Here is a 22,485-nt window from a genome sequence, read left to right as displayed (position 1 = left end):
ACAGTTTTTAAATCATGTGCAAAATCCTCAAACAATAATGTATACTGATCATCAACACTTCCTACGTGATGACACATGCTGCTTATAACTTTTCATACAACCCTCGTGTGTGTGTATGAATAAATAAATTAATAAATTCGACCAATCACACCAAAGGACGATTTGGAGTGTCCAATTCACCCACCATGCATGTTTTTTGCAGCGGCTCTTTTGAGTTTCAGTGTTCGTTCAAGGCCATCAGAAGTCACCACAAAGTCACGACCTTGTGATGACCTCTTGCAACCTTGAACAAACCCTGGAGGAGATCAAAAGAGCAGCTACCTTCGGGGATACTCGCCAGCGTTCGCCCCTCAGTGGGATACCAACTTTACTGACCTGTCAAATCTTTTCTATTGGGCAGTAAATTTCTGGAATTATTTTAGTCTGAGAATATTATGTTTGGTCCCAGTCGAAACAGAGTAAAGTTTACAGTTGGATTCACGCTGGTTATTTTACTCTGTTCCAAGTGTGGATTCTACTTTGAAATTTTAATTTGACTTACTTGCCAAATAGTCTTGTTAGAGTAAAATGTTGCCTACAGTTGGAGATTTACGATGAGGAAAAGACTACTGATGAAATAAAGAGATACTGTCAATGTATTCTATTCTATACTGGATCTAATGTACTTTTGACTCATTGTTTCTACAGTGTAGGAGCGGTTTCAGCCTCAGAAGACCTTCAGTGACCTTTGGTCTTGTTTTGGCAGACTGAGAGAGGTAGGCAGCCAGATTTCACAAAGAATTAAAAAGTGGAAAAATACAATAACAACTTAGTGCGGAGGGGAATTTCTCATGTATGCAGTATAAAGTTTCTACCTGTTTACAACTTTTTTTCTCCAAATCACCCTAAATTGTTCTGACCGTGACAAATACCAGACACGCCCTGTTAAGCTGGGTTATGGTATTTCAAAACCCCTCCGCACTGTGACTAAACGTGACCTCTGAACCCCCAAGTAAATCTGTGAACTCAGAAGATGACGGATGCCAGAGGAGGGGCAGCAAAAGCAAACTAGACTATAAACCACATTTTACCTTGAAGGGCCACTGGGGCACGACGCGGGTTGTCATGTTTTTGAGTCAAACTCGGCAATCCAGGACTTTAGCCCACAATACCAAAAGCAGGTCTGACAGTCCAGAGGAATCTCCCTGGGAGAGCTGTTTCTTATGAAAACTGCAGGGCTTTTCTTGGAAGTTCCCGCTTGTCCTTATTGTCTTTGGACATACTGGATAAACAAACATTCTCAAACCTGATCAGACATGAAAGAGTGTTCAAAACTTTGCTGCTGGGGTCTGCAGGAACAACCACCTAGAATCGCTTTCATGAAAGGCTCCATGCGGTCAGATATCATGTGAATCAGAGCAGGAGTGAAGTTTTTATCTTGATGAACAATCCAAGCTGGAGAAAGGAAAGTGTCCCAAATAACCCATCTTATATATAATGCATCTTTAAGGTGTGTGGCCCACATGCCAGCAATGGTATGGGGGGGGGGGCAGACGACCAGATGTTCTTGAGGTATTTAAAACAGCTGTGTGAGCTGTGCCAACAATGCTTTGTCTCACCAGCTTGTGCCATCAGTCCACTCCCACTCTGCTCTTCAGATTCCAGGCATTTCCCAACAGTGACAGCTCTCATCTCCTGGCTAGACGACATGTCTGGGCATTCTTGGACTGCTGATACAGTATGTCTTTTGAAATTTTTCATTCTCTCTGCCACTACAGCGCAAGTCAGGGCTCACCAACCGGTCGTGCATAAGAACCGCATGAGGCACTTACCGACCTGCTCCAAAAATAGCTCAGTGATGGGACATTATGTTTTCCTGCGACTGAAAAGTTCATCAGAAAATGTAATATGACGCAGTTGTCCGTTTCCCTGCACTGACTGAAAGAGGCTGCTGCGCTGATGTGTTTTTACATGCTTGTTTTAAACGCTGATGTGGCAGAGATGCTTTTTCTGCCGAAGACAAATATCCCTTCGACAATAAGGTTCATCTTATCTTTAGAACTGTACTTTAATCATAACTGATTGACACTTGTGTCTCACTTCCCTTATGAAACCTGAAATGAACCGCTGGCTTTTTACATTCCACAGTAGATTACTGGTGCTCTGTTATTATAGTTGTTATTTTGCAAGAAGAAGAATTAGTGGGTTGGGTTTACTTTGTATGCTAATGCAGTATTTGGAGATGCAATTGCTTGGTTGTGAGTATATGCATAAATACATGATATAAAAAGTCATTTTCCCTGTCCAATTTAAAGAAAAAAAATATTCCCTGTCACCTTTCTAGGATGATGTCGCCAGATGTCAGCTTGGCTAAGCTCTAGCATTTCACAGCTTTAGAATGCATAAATCGGTATTTAAAATTCCAGGTTGTCCCTAACCCTATGTAATCATTTGAAAATATCGTCCTAATCTAATAATAATTCAATTGAATACCGTATTTCCTCAAGTAAAAATCTTAACGGCACTTTCAGAAACACATCAATTTAAATCTTCATGCTGGCAACAATATGCGAAACAATTGGATGCACCTGATGGTAGTTGAAGGGCCCCTGTGTTCTTCCTCCCTCTGTTGATGACATCACATATCACCTCCGGCCTTCTGTTTCCTCTTCCGGTCAGCTGACGTGCATCCACTTTTACTGCGCTGTCCCTAGTGACCCTCGATCATTTTCGACATCGGACTGAATGCGCACTTCTACTGCCGTAATTCAATAAAGTGACAAAACAATAGAATAAGCCATCAATGCAAAGACTTTTTTTTTTCCCTGAAAATAAATTCTCATCCATGAGTAAACTACGGTATCTCTCAAGACATTTTCCTGTGTGCTAGCTTTATGAATAAGCGGTAAACTGTAACTCTTACAACTTTTTCAACCCATTGCCTTCCAAGCAGAAGGTTAGCAGCTTGAGATGTGAACATGTGTAACATGTTTGGAGAAGGATGTACAAATTAATGAGGGAAGGGGAAAAGCATGTTCTTCCCACTGTTTTTATCAAACGCAGGAAGATGCTTCGGGTTATCATAAAAGTACAGGAATGATCTCACGCTGATTTGAGTTGGAGCAAGAGAATATTTGGAGCTATTTAGAATGTTTTCATCCGAAATGATTGACAAGCGCGCCTCGTTGTTTCATCTTAAGAGCGCAAATGAGCCTCTGGCATTAACATTCCACAGTATATTACAACCAGCCTGCTATCAAAGTTTTTAGAACAGTTGAATGGGATTAGTTTCAGCAGGTATTTGATGTAAAATTTTCGTAAGGTTGAGATGCTAACCACCTACCACCAATATTTCATATATTTTGCATATTTTATATACTGTATACAAAGTATTATTAAATGTGAGCAAGTTGTCAAGTTTGGTTGAATAAAAGAGTAGATGGACGACGATGAATATTTTGATGTCAAAAAAATGATGCATCCGAGGGATGCACATTGATTTGAAAGTATGAGTCAAACTTCAAAACACTTCAAAAACTCTGCGTCTCCCGCTTCTACCCTGTCTATCTGCCTCTGTAATCTATTACTTACACCATGTCCTGCCAAACGCATAATGTTAATAGATAACTTACATTAAACATTACGTACACTCGGAATGAACTTGACGGGGAAATTCCAGACTATACCAAATGCTTTTTGGATGCACCAGCCACTGAAATATTGAAATTAGACAAAAAGGCTTTGGCTTGTCAAGGGATGGTTGAAGGTCAAAGGTCACTGACTTGGATGGGATGTGTCTGTAAAAGCTACTCTCCCAATCTCATTGTTCAAATCTTTCTATGTGATTAATTCATGCCCAAGATGACACTGAGGGCCTGACTAAGCCTGCTGCCACACAAAGACCCTACAGTGCACAGCTATGAGATCACCACAACGCTATGTCTGCCTCACACTAAAGGATTCACTGAGAAAAATGCAACTGGATTCACTATATTGCCAAAGTTTAACTGATGTTGCAAACGGACACACTGGACAAAGTTAGAAAAAGAGAGACTCATGGGAAAGGAATAACCACGCTTTGCACCAACAGTTCAAACAGTAAAAGTAAGAAAATTAAAACTGACTTTAGCTACGTCTAACATTGTACATATTCACATAAAAACACATACTTCGGCTTTTTGGGAAAAAAAACCCAAAAACATTGAACAAATGCTTGTTAACTACCGTGCTGTCACATTTGACTGCACGTTAGCAAGAGGGCTGAACAACATAACACAAGAAGTGTTTTTTATGACCTTATGTGAACTCACTTGCACAAAATTATACCAAAATAAATATCATTGCTCCTGTGGAATTGTAAGTGATCCCTAGATCACTGGAAATGTCATATCAAAATCGACCTGCTCGGCACGCACCATTGGTACACTAGTGTCATCTAGAGGCAAGTAAATGAACTGCATTCATATTATGAACTGCTGCAATCCACATCGACAATTTGACAGTTTTGAGAATGCACACATAAACATTACATCACCCTTAACGTAAGATAATCAAGCTACACTTGAGTTTCAGATTATTTGAATTCAATTGTTTTTTGTTTTTTTTAGCATTTTGGACACTGTATTTTTGTTTTACATTGAAAATTTGAGTATTGACAACATGACGGCAACTTCCGGTTTCGAAGGCCTCCGGAGGACTACTATTTTGGTGGTGACTTTTTTTTCTTGCACGAAAGCCAAATAGTCATCCATCTCATCCTGATTTCGTTCCTCCCATCTTTGTCTAGATTTCATCCATTTTCATCTTCATGGACGGGGACGATGTGAGAGCACAGAATAAGCAAATATTGCTTTGAAATGCATAGACGAAGGAAAATAACACGTGTTGGTACTTTTGGGGTTAGTATCAACATTGGAACATGGTTCCAAACTCCAAAAAATCGAGTTTTCATGTGGAGGCCCCATTTAACCAAATTGAGCTTTGCAGTGAGTAACTGTGACCGTTTGATGGCAGCATTGCTCCTGCTGGTTAGAAAGATGTGACCAGCCGAACAAGGGTAGTTAACGGAGAACCATGCGGGTTTTACACACATGCTTGCGCACATACTTTCCTCTTCTTGGTGGTTTTTCTTGGTTAAGATCGCCAAAATCAATTTTGAATAACTTATTTGAATGAATATGTAATGGCACGATGCATGCATAAAAATACTATTGCATTGACCACAAGTATATAGATATACAGTATAGAGAGAGAGAGGGGGAGAATGGGTGGAAGCAGCGCCAGCAGAAAAAGATTTCATTCAAGGTAAATTGGGAGACTTTATTAAAGTTGTCGTGTCATTTCCGCACTTTCCGATCACGTCTTGGTTTGAAGAGCAGGGTAACCAATCAGGTGTTGGGACCCGCCCATCAAGATTTGACGGGAGAGTTTGACAGATAAAATAAACGTTACTCCGGAAAACATACCGTTAAATATACATACACAATATTGTTGATTCAATATTGACTTTTAATAAAACATTTGATTCATGAAACAATTAAGTAATACAATGATTGTAACATGTAATGGTACAGTACTTTCATTTATATTTGGCACTTCCCGTCTTCCATAGTGTGGGGATGAGCAACTAATAAAAGCGTCACGTGACCCTGAGTCATGGCTCCACTCTTCTGCTCCGCCTGTTTTGGCATCTTTGCCACTTTTTTTTTTATCCGTTCGCATTATACGTTATTCGCTATAAGTTTTGGAAACAATATCACATGAGTATTTAATACGTAAAAATAAACTGCGCCTGACTGACGTATAAAGTAGCTCAGAAGGATGAAAAGCTTTGTCCCAATGTTTGAGCAAAGGAAAGCTCATAAAGACTCATAAATACATAAAACAGCTAATCGTCATCGTAGGTTGACGTATTGAGTTAATAAAGTAGTTGGTTTAGAAATTCTGACTGGATTTCCGACGGTTTTATTCTGGCCACGACGAGCTGTGCCATGTTTGCTCACTCCCCGTCCCACCAACACTGGTAACTTTCCACTGTTAAAATTCCTGTTCATTTTAATGCTTCTATTAATGACGTTTGTTCCAGTAATCCGACTAAAAATAGAAAGCAATTTCCCACTGTAATCATTACAGTAAAACCGACTACTGTATTTGTCTCAAACTAGTGTTGAACTTGTATATTTGTGCGGCAAAAATTTGTTTGCGAGGCCGCCTTGATAATGCCGAATAATTTATGACAGATCGTGCAAAAATTTGGCACATTCAACCTTTGATGAGCTGGCTGTTAAGATATTTTTGTTTCGATGACAAAGGCGTATCACTGCAGTAAAGGAGAAGTAGATCCGACCACATTCTGGATTCATCCAGCTTTGGAGTCTAGAAACTTCAAATATATTACTCCGCGCGACCGTTGGCCGTGACGTCAGCTGTTGTGGTTCAATATAGGTTTTAAAGGCCGGAGTCACCCTCTTCACAAAATACGAGTTCCTAAAACATTAAATTTAGACGCAATTAAATTAAATGCACACGCTTGTCAACATGTTGGGGCAAAATGAGGGTTCCGTTAAAGAACTACTTTTGTGTCGGATGAGTACGTCGCCCTACCCGTGACCGAATCACTCAAAACCTATAAAAAGACGCCATTTTCTTGCTGCGTCACATTGCTTCGAATCTCCATCAGCTCACTCATGATTCTCAGGTGAAACCGTTCTTTTCTGTCGTTAGCTATTTCGACAAACGTTTTTAGTATGCGGGAAGTACTTTGAATTATGCCGATTGTTGTTTGGACTCTGATTTGTCTTGTTCAGCCGGGAAATGATAGTTAGCGGTCTTGAACGGTTCTTTTGTTAAGATTTTTTTTTGTTCGGCTTTGTTTGCTGGCCGTTCCATCACACTTTAGGGCAACTTATTTCAGTTTTTGTACCTATTTCATAGTATGTTTTTTTCTACCTAAGAAAGCTTATATTGGTTTACACAGACCTTTTGTGTAAAGTTCCGCTCGTTTTACTATTGTAACCTTGGCTACCCCAACACTTGATATTTACTAAAATTGTACAATTTCTCGTTAAATTCGTAACTATGGTCATTTTTTGCTTGGCAAATGTAGCGTCACATTTTTGTAACCTCTTTTACGCAAAATGGCCGCCGTGACGCAAGTCCCTCGATCACTTGTCATTTGTTGATTCGAACTACGCCACCGTCCAGTTACGTCACAATATCTAAAGGCGGGCACAGATTTTTCCCCCTTCAGAATTATCTGAGGATAATTGATCGGAAATTTTAAACGATACTTTATGGTGTGGTCAATCACAGGGATTTTAATGCAGTAAAACTAGTTTCTGCTATTGTTAGCAACTATATGTCAAATGTTGTGGTAGCCATTTTAAAAGCAAATGCCATAGCAGCCATTTAAAGGCAAAATGCCCCAACAGCCATTTTAAAAGCAAATACCATAGCAGCCATTTCAAAAGGAAAAACGCTTCAGCAGCCATTTCAAAAGGCAAAACGCTTTAGCAGCCATTTCAAAAGGCAAAACGCTTTAGCAGCCATTTTCTAAAGGCAAAACGCTTTAGCAGCCATTTTCTAAAGGCAATACGCCCTAGCAGCCATTTTCTAAAGGCAATACGCCCTAGCAGCCATTTTCTTAAAGCAAAACGCCCTAGCAGCCATTTTCTTAAAGCAAAACGCCCTAGCAGCCGTTTTCTAAAGGCAAAACGCCCTAGCAGCCGTTTTCTAAAGGCAAAACGCCCTAGCAGCCGTTTTCTAAAGGCAAAACGCCCTAGCAGCCATTTTCTTAAAGCAAAACGCCCTAGCAGCCGTTTTCTAAAGGCAAAACGCCCTAGCAGCCGTTTTCTAAAGGCAAAACGCCCTAGCAGCCGTTTTCTAAAGGCAAAACGCCCTAGCAGCCGTTTTCTAAAGGCAAAACGCCCTAGCAGCCGTTTTCTAAAGGCAAAACGCCCTAGCAGCCGTTTTCTAAAGGCAAAACGCCCTAGCAGCCGTTTTCTAAAGGCAAAACGCCCTAGCAGCCGTTTTCTAAAGGCAAAACGCCCTAGCAGCCGTTTTCTAAAGGCAAAACGCCCTAGCAGCCGTTTTCTAAAGGCAAAACGCCCTAGCAGCCGTTTTCTAAAGGCAAAACGCCCTAGCAGCCGTTTTCTAAAGGCAAAACGCCCTAGCAGCCGTTTTCTAAAGGCAAAACGCCCCGGCGGCCGTTTTCTGAGGGCAACAAGCCCCGGCGGCCGTTTTCTGAGGGCAACAAGCCCCGGCGGCCGTTTTCTGAGGGCAACCACGCCCCGGCGGCCGTTTTCTGAGGGCAACCACGCCCCGGCGGCCGTTTTCTGAGGGCAACCACGCCCCGGCGGCCGTTTTCTGAGGGCAACCACGCCCCGGCGGCCGTTTTCTGAGGGCAACCACGCCCCGGCGGCCGTTTTCTGAGGGCAACCACGCCCCGGCGGCCGTTTTCTGAGGGCAACCACGCCCCGGCGGCCGTTTTCTGAGGGCAACCACGCCCCGGCGGCCGTTTTCTGAGGGCAACCACGCCCCGGCGGCCGTTTTCTGAGGGCAACCACGCCCCGGCGGCCGTTTTCTGAGGGCAACCACGCCCCGGCGGCCGTTTTCTGAGGGCAACCACGCCCCGGCGGCCGTTTTCTGAGGGCAACCACGCCCCGGCGGCCGTTTTCTGAGGGCAACCACGCCCCGGCGGCCGTTTTCTGAGGGCAAAGACGCCCCGGCGGCCGTTTTCTGAGGGCAAAGACGCCCCGGCGGCCGTTTTCTAAAGGCAAAGACGCCCCGGCGGCCATTTTCTAAAGGCAAAGACGCCCCAGCGGCCATTTTCTAAAGGCTAAACTTAAAAAAAAAAAAAAAAAAAAAAAAACTGTCATTAGCAACTAGAAGTCTAACTCATGGTTACTTTTTTGTCATTTTCACTCAACTGCAAAGCTTTTTTAATCCCGAAAAGGCATTTTTGTTTTTGACTTATTGCTACAGAAGTTGAATTGTCGACTAAAGTGGTCTATCAAGGAAGATTTTTTTTTTTACTACAAATATTCAATTGCAAACGTCAATCATTTTTTACTACAGAAATGAAGTTGGAAGTTGCTTGTCAGTTCGCTTTTTTTTTTTTTCCACAACAGAAGTTACGTGTTAAGTGCAGTCGTTCAATATATAAATATATATTTTTTTTTGTACTTTTCAATTTTTACTTTTTTTTTTTCAATTGCCCTATGGGCTATGGACTGAGTTTACCGGGAGAAAGAATGGACTTAGTTGTTGAAAGGAAGCGTGGACTTAGTTCTTAGAAGATCGCGGGATCAGTGACGTGAAGCCGACGCGGGGATGACGGAAACGCGGTGGGACCAGAGGGTGAACCAGGCAGGACGAGACCAGAGGGTGAACCAGGCAGGACGAGACCAAAGGGTGAACCAGGCAGGACGAGACCAGAGGCGCGACCAGGCAGGAAGAGACCAGAGGCGAGACCAGGCAGGACAGGACCAGAGCATGGTGCGACCAGAGGGTTCCAGGGGCGATCAGAGGGGGTCCAAAAGCGCAGACGGCAGCGGCCACCAGATGGCGCGGAGAGCGATCAGGCGGGTCCAAAAGAGCAGACACCAGAAGGCGCCAGAGGCAGGCAAAGCGCGGCTAACGCCCATCGTTGAAGCGGCTCAGCCGATCCAGAGCAAGCCAGCCAAGAGGGTCGAACAGGGCGCGAGTGTCATCATGCTTCAAGTTACCGCAAAGGCGCTGGTTTGTATAACGGTAGAGGTATCCGTAACAGGCCCTATTTATTAAAACTTAATACCAAAATTTATTTGTAGGACCATATTCTCGCACAGATTTCTCTTCCCTCTTCCAGGGTATCTATAAAGCGTTTCGTACCTTGATCACCATTCCTGTTGGGTTCTGACTCGCGTGGCGGTGTCCACTGGGACCAAGTCCTTGGTAGTGTGGCGGCGACAGCGACGCCTTAGCGGAATTCTCTCCCCCCTCCCTGCGATCACAAGTAGCTCCCAGCCGGCAGGAGAGGCCATCATTTGTTCGCTAGTCCCACTTGAAGAAGTTTGTCTACGGTTGGGTTTCATATAACATCTTGGGGGGAAATGGGGGTGGGGGGGGGGGTCTTAACCAGTCTCTTCCTAGACTCCACAGCTCAAGTTTCCCTTGGCTTGAATAGGAATCATCTCAGCGTCCCAAACGTCAAGTCAAGTGGACAATTTTCCTCGCAGCTTCTAAAGTAGTCAAGCTGGTGTAGCCAGAGCACATGTGGAAAGTGGTAAAGTCTTTTTATTAAAGTCTATTTTGTACAGGCATGTTGCTGTGGGTTGGGGATGGGGGCGATGTCTTTGTTACTCTTGCAGATTTTTAAGTCATAGCAGCCCTTCAGTAAGCTACGTCCAAGCCTACATCTCCGCATCAATGCATAAGGTGGAAATCCTTCGCGTTCATACCTGCGGTATTCGATTCCTGTTGGAAAATCACTCGGTAGCATGTAAGACTATGGTTTGCTCTGCTGTATATTGGGTGGGGTCCTACGGGGGGAGAGGCTTTTTCCTTTGCATTTTTTCAGTGTGCCCTGCGTGTCCTGTGCGCTTTTCCAATTCCCGAGACGGCCTGGAAGTCTCCCTAACTCATTGTATGTACACGGTCCTTGCGCTTCCGAGCATCACGTAAGCTCATTAAATGTATTCATTATTTTTAACACTCATTGTTTGGTTAAAAATCCTTCCATTGCAATTCCTTTGCAATTAGTTAGCATCCCTTGTATTGCTAATACAATGAGTCAACTACTTGTAAAGGATTTTTTTTCCTGCATAATAAATGCATAGCTTGTTGTGATGAAATACAGTACTGGTATGCATTTGTTCTTTGGGGTGGGCGGAGCTCTTCTTGTGCTTTTCAGGTATTTAAGCTTGGAGCTTGTGATGTGACCAGGGCTTGAATGCTCCCCCTTTCAAAGTGGAAATTGAAGGCAGATAAGTGGAATCCATCAAATCTCGATAGTCGGACAAGCAGCTAAATATGTTTTGGAAACCCCCCGATTTGATGGGTTGTAACGTTGACCGGGGCTCAGCTGCCCACATCTCAAAAGCAACTTGCTATACGCGTGACGTGATGCATAGCATTGCTTTGTCCTCTTGTGCTGAGATGCAGACGCATTTGATGGGCCGCGATTGTCATATCTGCAGTAAAGCATTCGGGTAAGGATAACTAGTCAGTTCTATATTTTACCGGGGGGGGGGGGGGGGGGGTGGGACTGTTGATCTGTCTGATTTTACAGAGCAGTCTACAAAGGAGGATTGTGTTACCCGTCGAGAATCGACTGTCTCAATGTCAGGTTAAGCTAGCAGCATTTGTAGTCCCCAGCTACGTGGCCCTCGCGCAACTGTGCGAGTGGCAGCCTTTAAAGTGTATGTCCACAATCACGCAACTGTGTGAAGTTCTTAAATTGGTAGCTGGGGAAAGCTGCGCATTGTGCAGCTTAGTCAGATTTGAACCGCAACGCAAATGCGCTGCGTTCAAGTAGCGCCCTAGATATGGTTTGTTGGTGTTCCCTGCACTTCTCTTTACAGAGCTCAGGATTGACGTCATCTAACGAAACTAGTAAGACTTCTGTATCTCAAGTTGTAGACAGACATTTCGCCAACTGGCTTTAACCTCAAAATCAAGTAAGATTTCATTTGTCAAGTTGTAGATAATTTTTTTTGGAACTGGCTGTGTTAACCTCAAATCAGCAACAATGCTTTACTTGAATTCCTCTTTGTCCAACGGGCGCCCTTGCTTGGCATCTTAAAACTTAAGATGAGTAGAAATTTTGAGTTGTGTGTGCTGGGTGTTGTGTAGATCACTCTGTTTCAGATTGTTTCCGTCTGTCCACTCCGACCTCGCCCGCCTCTTGAATGCAAAAGCCGTCTGTGGAAGCTGCCGACGAATTTCATGTGTCGCGCTCCCCGAATGACGTATCGACCCAACCCCCGTCTTTGTGCGCTTGAGCTTAAAGCCGACGTCCTTGGCAGAAGCCCCGCCTCTTTCTTTCTCTCTCCGTGTGTTGTGCTTTTCCATTTGGTTTCCCAGGTCAAATTTTCCCCAAATTTTCTGGATGGGCTAACCTGTGACGGAACGGCGAATCCAGTCACTTAGATCAACAGCTGCAAGTTTGTTTGCTCCCTAACGCATCACTTTGTGGGTTGGAAGTTAAGTAATTTCAGTTCCCTTGATCACGCCATGGCTTTAAAAGTGTAACTCCTTTTTGCTGCATGTACATCAGCTGTGCATAACCTGTTTGTACTTTTGTGCAATGCCAAGCTTTTTGGGGACTTTGTGGGGGTGGGGGCGCAACAATCTTTGTCTTTTCAGAATTTTTCAGCCTAAATCACTCATCACTTAACATCAGCGCCAGGTCGTTGGATGCTGTGATTCTGCGCACCTAAGTTAAATTTCTTCACTCAGGAAGAGTAGCTGCTGATTTAATACGGTTTCATCTGTTGGCGGTAAAACTGCAATCAGTTAACAATGGATAAGAATTGGTTTATTTTGGGGTTCGCGGGAGGGGGTGGGGGGAGGGGCCTTAAATTGTCTTTGTTTTTCCTCCCTTTAACAGCTTGACAGTTGACCCGGGTTTCCAGTTCGGTATCATCAGTGAGAGGGGGAAAATGGATTTGCGTACAACTCTGAATGCTGGTATCAATGACGAGGATACTTTGGAGATCGTCCGACAAAATATTTTGTAGTTGCGGGGAATGTGGGGGTCCGGGGGCAAACAAGTTTTGTCTTCTAGTTTCAGCCTCGTGTCCAGACTTAAACCGTGCGGTGACCCCACCACATAGCGGCCGGCAAGGGTTTTCTTTTCCTGGGGGAACAAGCCTTCTGGCTTTGTTCCTCCAGGTTTTGCTTTTTGCCCGCAGTAACAGTACAAACAAAAAAGCAAAAGACTCCGGTGGTGGCACTCCTGACTTGGTCGGGACGGGGTTCAATTCCCTGCGGTGTCTTGCTTTCATTGCTGTGCTGTTGGCTGGTTTCAGCTTTTAATTAAAACAGTTTAAAATTACCGTGTAAAGTGCTTTACATACATTGGTCGTAAGTTAACTGAAATGTTTATTTTTCAAAAAGTGATTCATGCAAAGTTGTTCAGTTTACATTGTTTGCACATTTTTACAAGTTTTAAATAAAGATGTCAAGTTTTATTTTTCAAAAAATGATTCATGCAAAGTTGTCAGTTGACATTGTTTGCACATTTTTACAGAGTATAATTGTCTTCTTTGCCATGGATGTGTTTTGAGGAGTTGCACCTAAGTGGAGAAAAGCAAGTGATGATTCTACGAAGCCGCTCATTTAATCAGCCTAAGTGACATTTTGACGTTTGTACTTCATTCCCGGATTTGTATGCAGACTTTGGGGTGTTTTGCAGTCATAATAGCCTTATAGTTTTCGTTTTGAGTAGTCATGTAAATATGGTATCAATGTATTTTCTATTTTACGGTTGTATAAACCTTTATTGGTTTACTACTAATTTTGTTGCAGTTAACGTGGCAAAGAATAACATTTGTCAAAGAAATGAGACGTTTGCCGGAAGTCCGCCCTCTACCGGAACAAGACGAGAGACGACGGAAGCAGCAAGACGTATCCCGGAATTCCCCCTCCTCGGGAACAACATTTCAAGACGAGTCCACAAGAGTGGACCCTACGGTTCTCTTGTCGATCGATCTCTTATTAAAATAATAGTTTCAAGTGACAACATAACTGAAGCACAGGGAAGTTGGAGGAATCGTCCATTGCCTCGGTAAGCAAATAGCGACACGAGTTAATTGCTAAACTATGCTAGCTAATAAAACAACGCTAATGTCTGAAAATTATATGACGAGTGAAATTGCTCTTAAAAAGACCTATGCGTGTTTATATATTACCTGTTACGTCTAATGATTATTACTCAACCAATTGTTGCACTATGTTGACGGACCCCCCCCCCCCCCCCCCCCCCCCCACACACACACACACACACACACTTATACTGTAGCGATTTTAATTTGATGGTTAGCTAGCTTAAAGTTTGAGATGTACTTTGAGATTTTTCCACATATAAAGCCCCTTTCTAGACTGGTGAGTCAGGGCTATACAAATAAACTTGACTTAATGTATTTTAGATTTCAAAATGTAACCAGCGTTAGTGCTTAGACGTGAATAACATACAATGTAGGGTGAAAATATAAAGTTTATAAGCTCACACAAAAAACAATGTACACATTCACAATTACCCATCAATTTCAATAAAACGTAAAAACTTTAAACTTAAGAAATTTAAATGTGTGCGCCCCTGCACCGCCATTTACATGCAGGAATGAGCCCAACCGTTTATGTCCAGCGGCTGTGTTGTAAAGTTTATAAGGACAAAAAAGTTGAAGGATTATCCTAAAAAAAAAAAAAAAAAATTGTCAATCGTCACTGTGCGTCCTCTTCATCTTGAGCATCACTGCCATCTTCATCTTCACTCTCGCTGTACTGGTAAGTACAACGATTGGTATTAACAAACAAATCGTCCTCGTCGTCTGATTGGCTGGTGCTGGCTTCCACTTGGGCTTTCTCTGTGTTGTCATCTTTCTGTTGATTGGTCTTGTTTTCACTCATAAACCCTTCAGGCCTGGATGGAGACAATTGAGACAATTTCACTAAGCCAAATATAGCTGCAAAAAAAAAAAAAAAAAAAAAAAACATGCCACCCACCACAGATTTTGTTCTTGCAGGTACACAATGTGATCTTTATAGAGAATGGAGCTAATTTCCGCCTTCACCTTCTCCCCCTCCTCGATCGGATCCACGATCACAAAATCACCTGGATGTAAAGAAACAAAACGACTCCTCTTAATTTACCATTTGGAAGGGGGTCCCACATGGGTGGACCACAAACCGCAAATCCTGCTACTCACCTCTCTTGATCCAAATGTTCTTGCGGAACTTTGTGGGCATGCTCACCAGGAACATATCGCCCTGTGCTGTGACAGTTTCATGGAGGTTGTTACCACGGCTACCAGTTACCTACATGAGACAAAAGCGGGACATTTGAGGAAGAAAATGACTTTCTGATGCTAGCCACATCATGCAAACCTTCACAATCTGCTGGTTCTCCGTTGGAACGACGAAGTCTCCAAGAACCTCCTTAACCACGTGTTTGCGTTTAGTGGCCTGTGACATTATCAGTAATGATCTTCTCAGCCAGCTGATGAAAAAATGAACAGCGGTATTTACTGTAAAGGTATGTAAAGAAATGCAGATGAAGCGGTGGACATTTTCTTTCTTTTTATTGACATTATAAAAATGTCACATTAACCCTTGTGGCATATTACAAATTATGAAAATTCTTAAGATTTTTTTTTGTAATTATAAAAACCAATGGGGGAAAAACACTAGGGAACATTCAATTCCATTTGCAACATTCCGTCAAAATGTCAGCAAAATGAAAATTCTTTGTTGACTTGTTACACCTCAGGACAGTAGGTGGAAGTAAAGACCAGTTAATGGCTGCAAACACCATAAACCACTTATTTTTAGTGGGTATAAATAAATTAATCCTACATATGTATGCATGGAACTGATGCTACTGAACAATTTGAGTGGCTGAAGGAAAAAATGTTGATAAATAACTAATTACAACGACTTTAAAAGAATTTACAAAATTAAGGGGAAATGCAGTATGTATAGTTTACAAAGTGTGTCAACAAGGGTTAAGATAAGTAAATATATAGAGCTGTCCTAATTAAAATCGGACTGAAAAAGCGATCTCGATCGATAAACAATTAGAATTATATGCTCAGTAATCTTCATGTTTGTCAGATCGCAGTTTAGCTAACGTTAGCCGTCTCAATCAGCACGACAAAGTACGACAAAGACCGAGTACGCGATGAAGTTATGAAAATACCTTGAAATAAAGAGAGTCTTTCCCGTTGCAAATATGTCTCTAAATATCTCCAAAAATCCCAAATGTAACTAAAATAAAAGTCTACAAGCTGTAGTTAAATGGAACCACATGCGATACTTCCGGATCAGCGTGCGACACATTCTTCTTCGTCAGCGTGGTATTCTTCTTCGATCCATTTTTACGTTTGGTAACTGCCGTCAAGACAGATGACCGCCCTCCATCCTGTTGGGGTTTTTAATGCAGTTACGTTTTGACTACTTTTTACTCCCTACGCTTGTACAGCAAGTGTGTACTCTCTTCAGAAATAATCTCATTATCTTTTTCTTAACCTTCACAGATGATAATGCCAATTAAACAAACTGGTTTAGTTGATTAAGAGGTAAATCGATATTAGCATATTTTTTAAAGTCCGGACATTCAATCGCATGTAGAGTGCAGTATTTTATTTTTCAAAATATTACTATTTTTCAAGAGTCCACATGGCTGCAGACCTCCTGCTGTCCGTAATGAAAAACGGCCTAAATCTTACACACTATCCCTTTAAAGTAAAATTAAATACTTCATTGCCTAAAGTAATTGATATGTATTACTCAGTTACTTTAGTACCAGCATTACTTTAGCCAAACCGTTTTTTTAAATGTCTTTGGGAGTGAAGGAGTTAAAAAAAACGGTTCATTCCTTTTTCATTCGTTTTATTTTCACTTTCATTTATTTCTTATGTTCCCAACAAATAAAGCAAACAACTTTGTTCAAAACTATTGTTCACTCAACCAATAACAACAAAACAGGGTGAAATTCACATCACAAATGATTTAACTAACAATTGCCTCAAAGAGAAATTTGTCTGACAAAATGACTTAAAATCAATGCTTGACATATAAGAAATTAAAAATGCATATAAAATCTACCCCCAAAAAATTCAAATTTCAATCGATTATTCTGAAGTTAGTCACAGCTCTGTCATGCATCTAAAGGAACACTAATCTGGTTTAACAATAAGAGGAGGATGTGAATGTGGGAACTAGGAATGCTGTGCAGTCTTGATCAAATGTGTGCCATCACATTATGACAATCTGTATGCAAGGTAGACCAAAAAAAAAACGTAGTAGTTCTTTTCAGTTAGTTGACAACAGCAGATGAAGCCATTCTGTTGATCCCACACGCATTGGAGCCTCGGTATAAGTAATAGTAACCCTTTGAGAGAGAAAAGCATTATCGATATAAGAGATCAAGTTGTCATTTTGGCATCTATAAAGTAAAAAAAAAAAAAAACGTCTTGGGTTTGTTTTACCTGCTCCCCATAATCTTCCCCCCAACTGTTTTTGATGGCCCAGAATGGAATTCCCTTGCCTGAAAAGATTTGGGATTAAATCATTTTATTGTTACCATATGATTTGATCCATAAAATTTCAAATAAAAAGTGATAAAAAAATATAACTTACGGTCACCATATCCCACCAGAAGCACTGCATGGTCAATCATCCAGGGGTTACAGAAGATCTTAAAAGGGTGGGACACACCCTTCCTGTAAAACTGCACAAGAACGTAAGTCAAATTCGACTTCCCCATCACTCCTCATAAAAAAATAATATAAAAAACATTGATAGTTTACTTTACCTGCATGGCAAATGCATTCAGAGCAACAGAGACGGGGCCATTCTCAGCCAACCAAGCTGCGATTTCTGAGAGAAAATAAAATAAAAAAAGCCTTAGAAGTGTTTTAAGGCTTGGAACGAATTAGGCTAATTCCATGCAAAAACCGCCTCTACTTTAGTTAATTTCGTAAGTCGAGGTACCACTTTATATTATTCTAAAGAAAAAATAATGAATGGACTTTAAGACTTTTTTGTCATTGTTTATGCACTTTTCTGATGTGACCTCACCATTCTCATCTTTGGACAACTCCACAGAGCTGTTGATGTAGGCGGCCACCTTCCTGCCGATGAAGTCGCATTTCTGCTTGTGGCCAGTATAGGAATAATCGCTCTCCAGTTCCAGACCGCCTTCGCAAGATGACCACAGTCAGATACACTGGGAACATGATGCATTATACCAGCACAAAGGTCACGGCTTTAATTTACCAAGATTCTCAATTGCTTCGTAAGCATTTGATGGCAACCCGCCTCTGCACGCCTCGTCCAGACCATCGCAGTCAACCAGCTCTAAAACCCAGGAAAGTCATAGAAAAAAAAAAAAAAGAAATCAACCCATGCTCATATTTTAGATAATGTAACAATCTTTAAGTGGTGCAACATTACCTTGTTCAGACAATGACTGCAAAGTTCCATTTTTTAGAAACCACTGCCCTTCAATGTTACCTGTGACAGAAAATGCCCAGCAAGATCCACACATACCCTTAAAAAAAAACAAAAAAAAAACAATTATAGTGTAATATTACAGTAACAAAATATTATAGTAAGTCTTACTAATATATAGTATATAATGTGGTGGTACCTGGTTCTTAACAGGACTAACGGCGCCGTGATCCCTCCAATCCCAGCTGGCGGGGGCGGGACTTTGGGCAGAGGAGGCCAATTTCATTGGTCGCTGTAGAGTCCACTGGCTCAGCAACGGGTTCAGGTAAGTGGAGCGAAACTCCTCCTCTGCGAGCAACGAGAAGGAAAGCAGTTCACCGATGACTTGATTTGAAATACAGTAACTTCCGTTGACAGCGGTATGAATCGAAATCTATTTTAACTGGGCTGGCAATCAAAAACTAGATTAACAACCAAAACCCCAAATTATTTTGCGTCTGAAAGCAATGTGTTAGTGCCTACTGACAAAACGTTTGTATACGCACCAGTTAGGTCACTGAATTTAGTGATGCCGTACTCTGCAGATCCCTGATCCAAAGACTGGATCCTTGCTGCCGTCTTTACGTTCTCGTGGAAGATCTGCAAGCGGCGGTCAGCCTCTACACAGAGCAATAAATAATTCAAAAATGTTGAATACATAGTGTATATTTTCAGAAATTGGAATTTTTTTACTAATCTGCCTTTATTATCACCCAACTTGGGCTTAGTACCCAACTAAAACGTTTGGTACAAAATGAATCAAGTATGAAAGTAATGGATTGCTTCAGATAAAAAAGTACTCAAGTATTTATTATTTTTTTTAAGTCCAAAATTATTGAAGGTACAAAAGTAGGAACATAATTTCACTCTTTAGGCATAAGAATGTACAATATATACAGTACATACCCTCCTGGGTGCTGTAGACTTTGTTGTATTTAACCATGAAGTCTTTGAAAAGGCCCAGCAGCTCCATAGACTCCTGCTAAGTAAAGAAAAAATATGTAAACACGCAATCTCAACAAGGCAAATCTTATCTTTAGGTTCAACTTGACTGGGACTATTTGCTTATCAACCACGCAGTACAACTGTCTACTGATATAAGCATGACTTTTTTTTTTTTTCACCGTCAGAGGCTGGTCAGGGGAAGCATCCTCAACTTTGTTCGTATCTTCTGGTAAAGCTGATGAGAAAAAAGTTTGAGTAAGTAATTGTGAATTTGTTTTCTAGACAGCCGATTCCTTTGTGTCCACTGAAGTGGACATTGGACTTTGGTCTGTATCAGGAGTGTCAAACTCATTTTATCGTAACTTCTGTATTTTAGCCAGAAACTTGAAGTCAAATCAGTATTTCGCGGGCCACATAAAACGACGTGGCGGGCCGGATCTGGCCCCCGGGCCTTGAGTTTGACACCCGTGATTTAACGCTTTACATCAATACAAAATGGAAGCTGCAGCAAAACACAAATGCCGAGAAAACGCGACCATATTTTCCCCAATATAAGGCACCTAAAAGCCTTCAATTTCCTGAAGTGCACTTTATAATCTTTATAATTCTTCAGCAGCGCATAAACCGCAAGCATTTTTGGGGTACGAATAAGTATAATAACTTAATCGCCATGTATATTCTTCAATTTTTGGAGCAAATTGAATTTATTTTATGAAATCGCACTTTCTTTGACAAAAACTCAGTTTTTGAGCCTTGCCCCATATAAATTGCTACAAAATTGGAGCATATATTAGCAGGTTTATTGCAATGAACGCAACGTAGAAACATTATTGCACTTATTAAGAATTAAGAATTAAGAATTAATAATTAAGAATTACAGTGGAACACCAAATTACACCATAAAATAATCTTTGTGAAAAAAGCTGTGTATTTGTATTGAAAAGAAACAACATGCTAAAGATTAGACTCACCCTTTGGTTGGCATTTCTGTTTGAGCAAATTCGATGTCGCCTGCCAGGGGATGTCCCAGATTTCAAACACACAAACCTCGGTCTAGGAAAAAAAAAAAAAAAAATCAGTGTAATGTCAACATTTACATGTGGCAACTTTCTCCTTATGGAGAAGCGAAAACAATGAGACCGAAAATAAACTAGCTGAGTGAGCGTGTCTGTGGTGAATATAAACAACTCGACTTTTTTTTTTTTTAACTAAAATAAGACAGTCTACCTTCAGTTGTTGCAACTCGGGATAGAAGTCACAAGTCCGGAGCATGGTAGATTTTTTACACTGAGTGTTACTCATTTCCACTGTGATCGTGTAGCGGATACCCCTAACCAGCTGGAAAACAAACACAAATGTTATTTTTGATAGAACAAAGAATATCAAACACTGAATTATTTATACAGATATTGTTCAGACACATGCCTACATACAAAAGAATTTTAGGGTCACGCAGTTGAGCCGAGTAAGAACGGATCTTTAACGTCTACAGTCGTCATTGGCACTGAATGAGTTGACTCTTGCGTTATTATGAGTATAAAATAAATATTTTCCCCCAGAATGTTGTAAAAGATTAATTGTAGAATAAATTACATTGTTTTCCTAAAAAGTACAACTCCATTGTATAACTTTGCCTGATCAAGATACTTTATTAGAAGATATACTTTTTTCATCTCATTTGTATTTGATTTGACCTATTTCAAAAAATGTATTTTAATTAATTCCGACTTTAATGAAATATACAACTGTATTCTAGTAAAACCTGTGGCTTTTATTTCGAAAATATGCGATTTTTATTTTAACCTCCTGGTGTACATTTTTCTATATTTCGGATTGGCCCTACTTCCCTTTGAATTTTTGTGTTGGAATGCTGTAGCTCGAGGCCTTTTTCTTTGATTTGTTGTTGAACTTGTTCCACTGCATGTGATCGCGGCATGACAGATGCAATCGTCCAGAAACTGTTAAGTTGTATAATGTTAGTTGAGTTAATTTCCGGTTCCGCAAAACAAGAAATACCAAATCGGTAACGCTTCCGATTTTATGAATCCGATCGAGTACATTTATTTTGAATGTTTTTTTCGTTTGTTTGTTTTTTTAAGTTCAGACGGTGATCGATGTGTTCAAAACAATCTATTTGCGTCGTGTTTTTACTAAGTGCATCCGTCGTATTTTTCATCGCTACCTGCTTTGTGGCGGAGATAAGTCTGCTGACTTTGCGGAGGTGCATCGCGTTGGAGCCCAAGTTGTAGCGCTCCTGGGCGAACTGCAGAGCCTTCTTCAAGCCGGGGTCGTTCTCCGTCACTCGGATGGCGGAGCCCGGTGGACCGAGCAGAGGCCGGTCCGTATCCTCACCGAGTCCGAACGCGGCGCCGAGTACGGCGGCCAAGGCCACACAGACGAAGGTTTGACCCATCGCCATGTCGTTCTTAGAAGAAAGAGGAGGTGCTTGCAGTTGGTTCAGCTATAAGGGCGTCAGGTTGTCTTCCTGCCAGAACAAACAATTTTTTTTTTTTTTGCAAAAGAGAAGCTGTTGTTGCCAAACAAATCCTGGAACCACTCTGTGGGAGGAGTCTATGTTATCAGCTGAGGGGTGCGTTCAAGTGCATCACGCTCGATACTTTTGTGACGCAGACTTATTTTGCAAGGCCGCGCTTGTTGGACCAGCGTTTTTTTTTTTTTTTGGTTAAAATCCCCAGAAACTGTAGTTTTTTTATTTTGGCATTGTCCATCTGTAAGTTTATTGTGGTAGAAATAATGTGAATGTGCTTACAATTTTTGAAAAGGATTTCACGATAGCCTGGAAGAATGTTTTGTTTGGCTTTGTTGAAAATAATCGAGAAAAAGTTAATCTATGTATTTATAAAATGCATGAATGTTTTTGGCAAAATATCACATTCATTGCTCCAAATATATTAGAAGAAAACAATGTTTAATGTGGTCTATAGCGAGATTAAACGTTACATTCTTTCAATGAGATGTGAGATAAGGTTTAAAAAAAACAATAGAATTGTAATACGTTAAACGCATGTATTTACGTTCCATTATTTCTACATTTTTTAAGTTTATTCTTTTAGATTAATTGTCTCTTATTATTTTTTGTACGTTTTATTGTTGTTTGCTTGTTGTTCAAAGTTGTCCATCCATTTCTTATTCTGTATTGGAATTATTGCAAGATGGACCAGCGATGACTAAATTATCAAAATTATGCTGTGTATAGTATTAAAAATATAAATAAATAAATGTCTGGATGAGGAGTGCCCACCAGAGGACGACACAACTGTGAATTGAGTTTTATTTTGAAAGTAGTGGTCGAATGACGTTACTGTACGTAAAGAAAATGACACGATGCTGAAACAATTTTTATGTAAT

General features: G+C 41.1%; 2 protein-coding genes and 1 long non-coding RNA gene across 5 annotated transcripts; 1 reads left to right on the top strand and 2 right to left on the bottom strand.

Moving 5' to 3' along the window:
- Positions 1-5,946: 5,946 nt before the first annotated feature.
- LOC148413516 (uncharacterized) lies at positions 5,947-15,231 on the top strand. The gene is made up of 2 exons (XR_015867555.1): positions 5,947-13,747; positions 14,706-15,231. It is a non-coding gene; the product is annotated as an uncharacterized LOC148413516 (long non-coding RNA).
- On the bottom strand, positions 14,159-16,020 carry eif1ad (eukaryotic translation initiation factor 1A domain containing). Of its 2 annotated transcripts, none has more exons than XM_088430815.1 (5): positions 15,878-16,020; positions 15,067-15,178; positions 14,889-14,997; positions 14,686-14,794; positions 14,159-14,602 (listed from the first exon to the last, which is right to left on the bottom strand). In XM_088430815.1, the coding sequence occupies exons 2-5, from the start codon at positions 15,151-15,153 to the stop codon at positions 14,404-14,406; spliced, it is 504 nt and encodes a 167-aa protein (XP_088286941.1). In that variant the 5' UTR covers positions 15,154-15,178; positions 15,878-16,020; the 3' UTR covers positions 14,159-14,403. The 2 variants fall into 2 exon arrangements, with proteins under 2 accessions (XP_088286941.1, XP_088286942.1); XM_088430816.1 differs by having other exon boundaries at positions 15,067-15,206; positions 15,878-16,004.
- A 532-nt stretch (positions 16,021-16,552) lies between these two features.
- ctsf (cathepsin F) lies at positions 16,553-21,692 on the bottom strand. 2 transcript variants are annotated; one of them, XM_088430792.1, is made up of 14 exons: positions 21,299-21,692; positions 20,344-20,454; positions 20,088-20,169; positions 19,296-19,351; positions 19,078-19,153; positions 18,678-18,791; positions 18,332-18,480; positions 18,136-18,232; positions 17,959-18,039; positions 17,761-17,880; positions 17,495-17,559; positions 17,320-17,410; positions 17,169-17,227; positions 16,553-17,071 (listed from the first exon to the last, which is right to left on the bottom strand). In XM_088430792.1, exons 1-14 carry the CDS (start codon positions 21,533-21,535, stop codon positions 16,997-16,999), a joined length of 1,413 nt encoding a protein of 470 aa, XP_088286918.1. In that variant the 5' UTR covers positions 21,536-21,692; the 3' UTR covers positions 16,553-16,996. The 2 variants fall into 2 exon arrangements, with proteins under 2 accessions (XP_088286918.1, XP_088286919.1); XM_088430793.1 differs by having other exon boundaries at positions 19,078-19,150.
- Between the last annotated feature and the right edge of the window lie 793 nt (positions 21,693-22,485).

Source organism: Hippichthys cyanospilos, chromosome 13 (genome assembly GCF_059441005.1).
Source record: "Hippichthys cyanospilos isolate Australia breed blue-spotted pipefish chromosome 13, RoL_Hcya_1.0, whole genome shotgun sequence".
Classification (NCBI taxonomy): Eukaryota; Metazoa; Chordata; class Actinopteri; order Syngnathiformes; family Syngnathidae; genus Hippichthys; species Hippichthys cyanospilos.
The sequence above is the reverse complement of the archived record's forward strand: the minus strand, read 5'-3'. Positions and strand labels throughout refer to the sequence as shown.

Bases quoted from the DNA above. Each gene is read 5' to 3' on its own strand.
- eif1ad (XM_088430815.1), bottom strand. From the start codon at position 15,153: ATGTCACAGGCCACTAAACGCAAACACGTGGTTAAGGAGGTTCTTGGA. The intron at 14,998-15,066 runs GTTTGCATGATG...TGTCTCATGTAG, and splicing joins AGAACCAGCAGATTGTGAAG to GTAACTGGTAGCCGTGGTAA. The intron at 14,795-14,888 runs GTGAGTAGCAGG...CTTTACATCCAG, and splicing joins GAACATTTGGATCAAGAGAG to GTGATTTTGTGATCGTGGAT.
- ctsf (XM_088430792.1), bottom strand. From the start codon at position 21,535: ATGGCGATGGGTCAAACCTTCGTCTGTGTGGCCTTGGCCGCCGTACTC. The intron at 20,170-20,343 runs GTAGACTGTCTT...TTTTTTTCCTAG, and splicing joins CCGAGTTGCAACAACTGAAG to ACCGAGGTTTGTGTGTTTGA. The intron at 18,040-18,135 runs GTAATGTTGCAC...CCTGGGTTTTAG, and splicing joins GCAGTCATTGTCTGAACAAG to AGCTGGTTGACTGCGATGGT.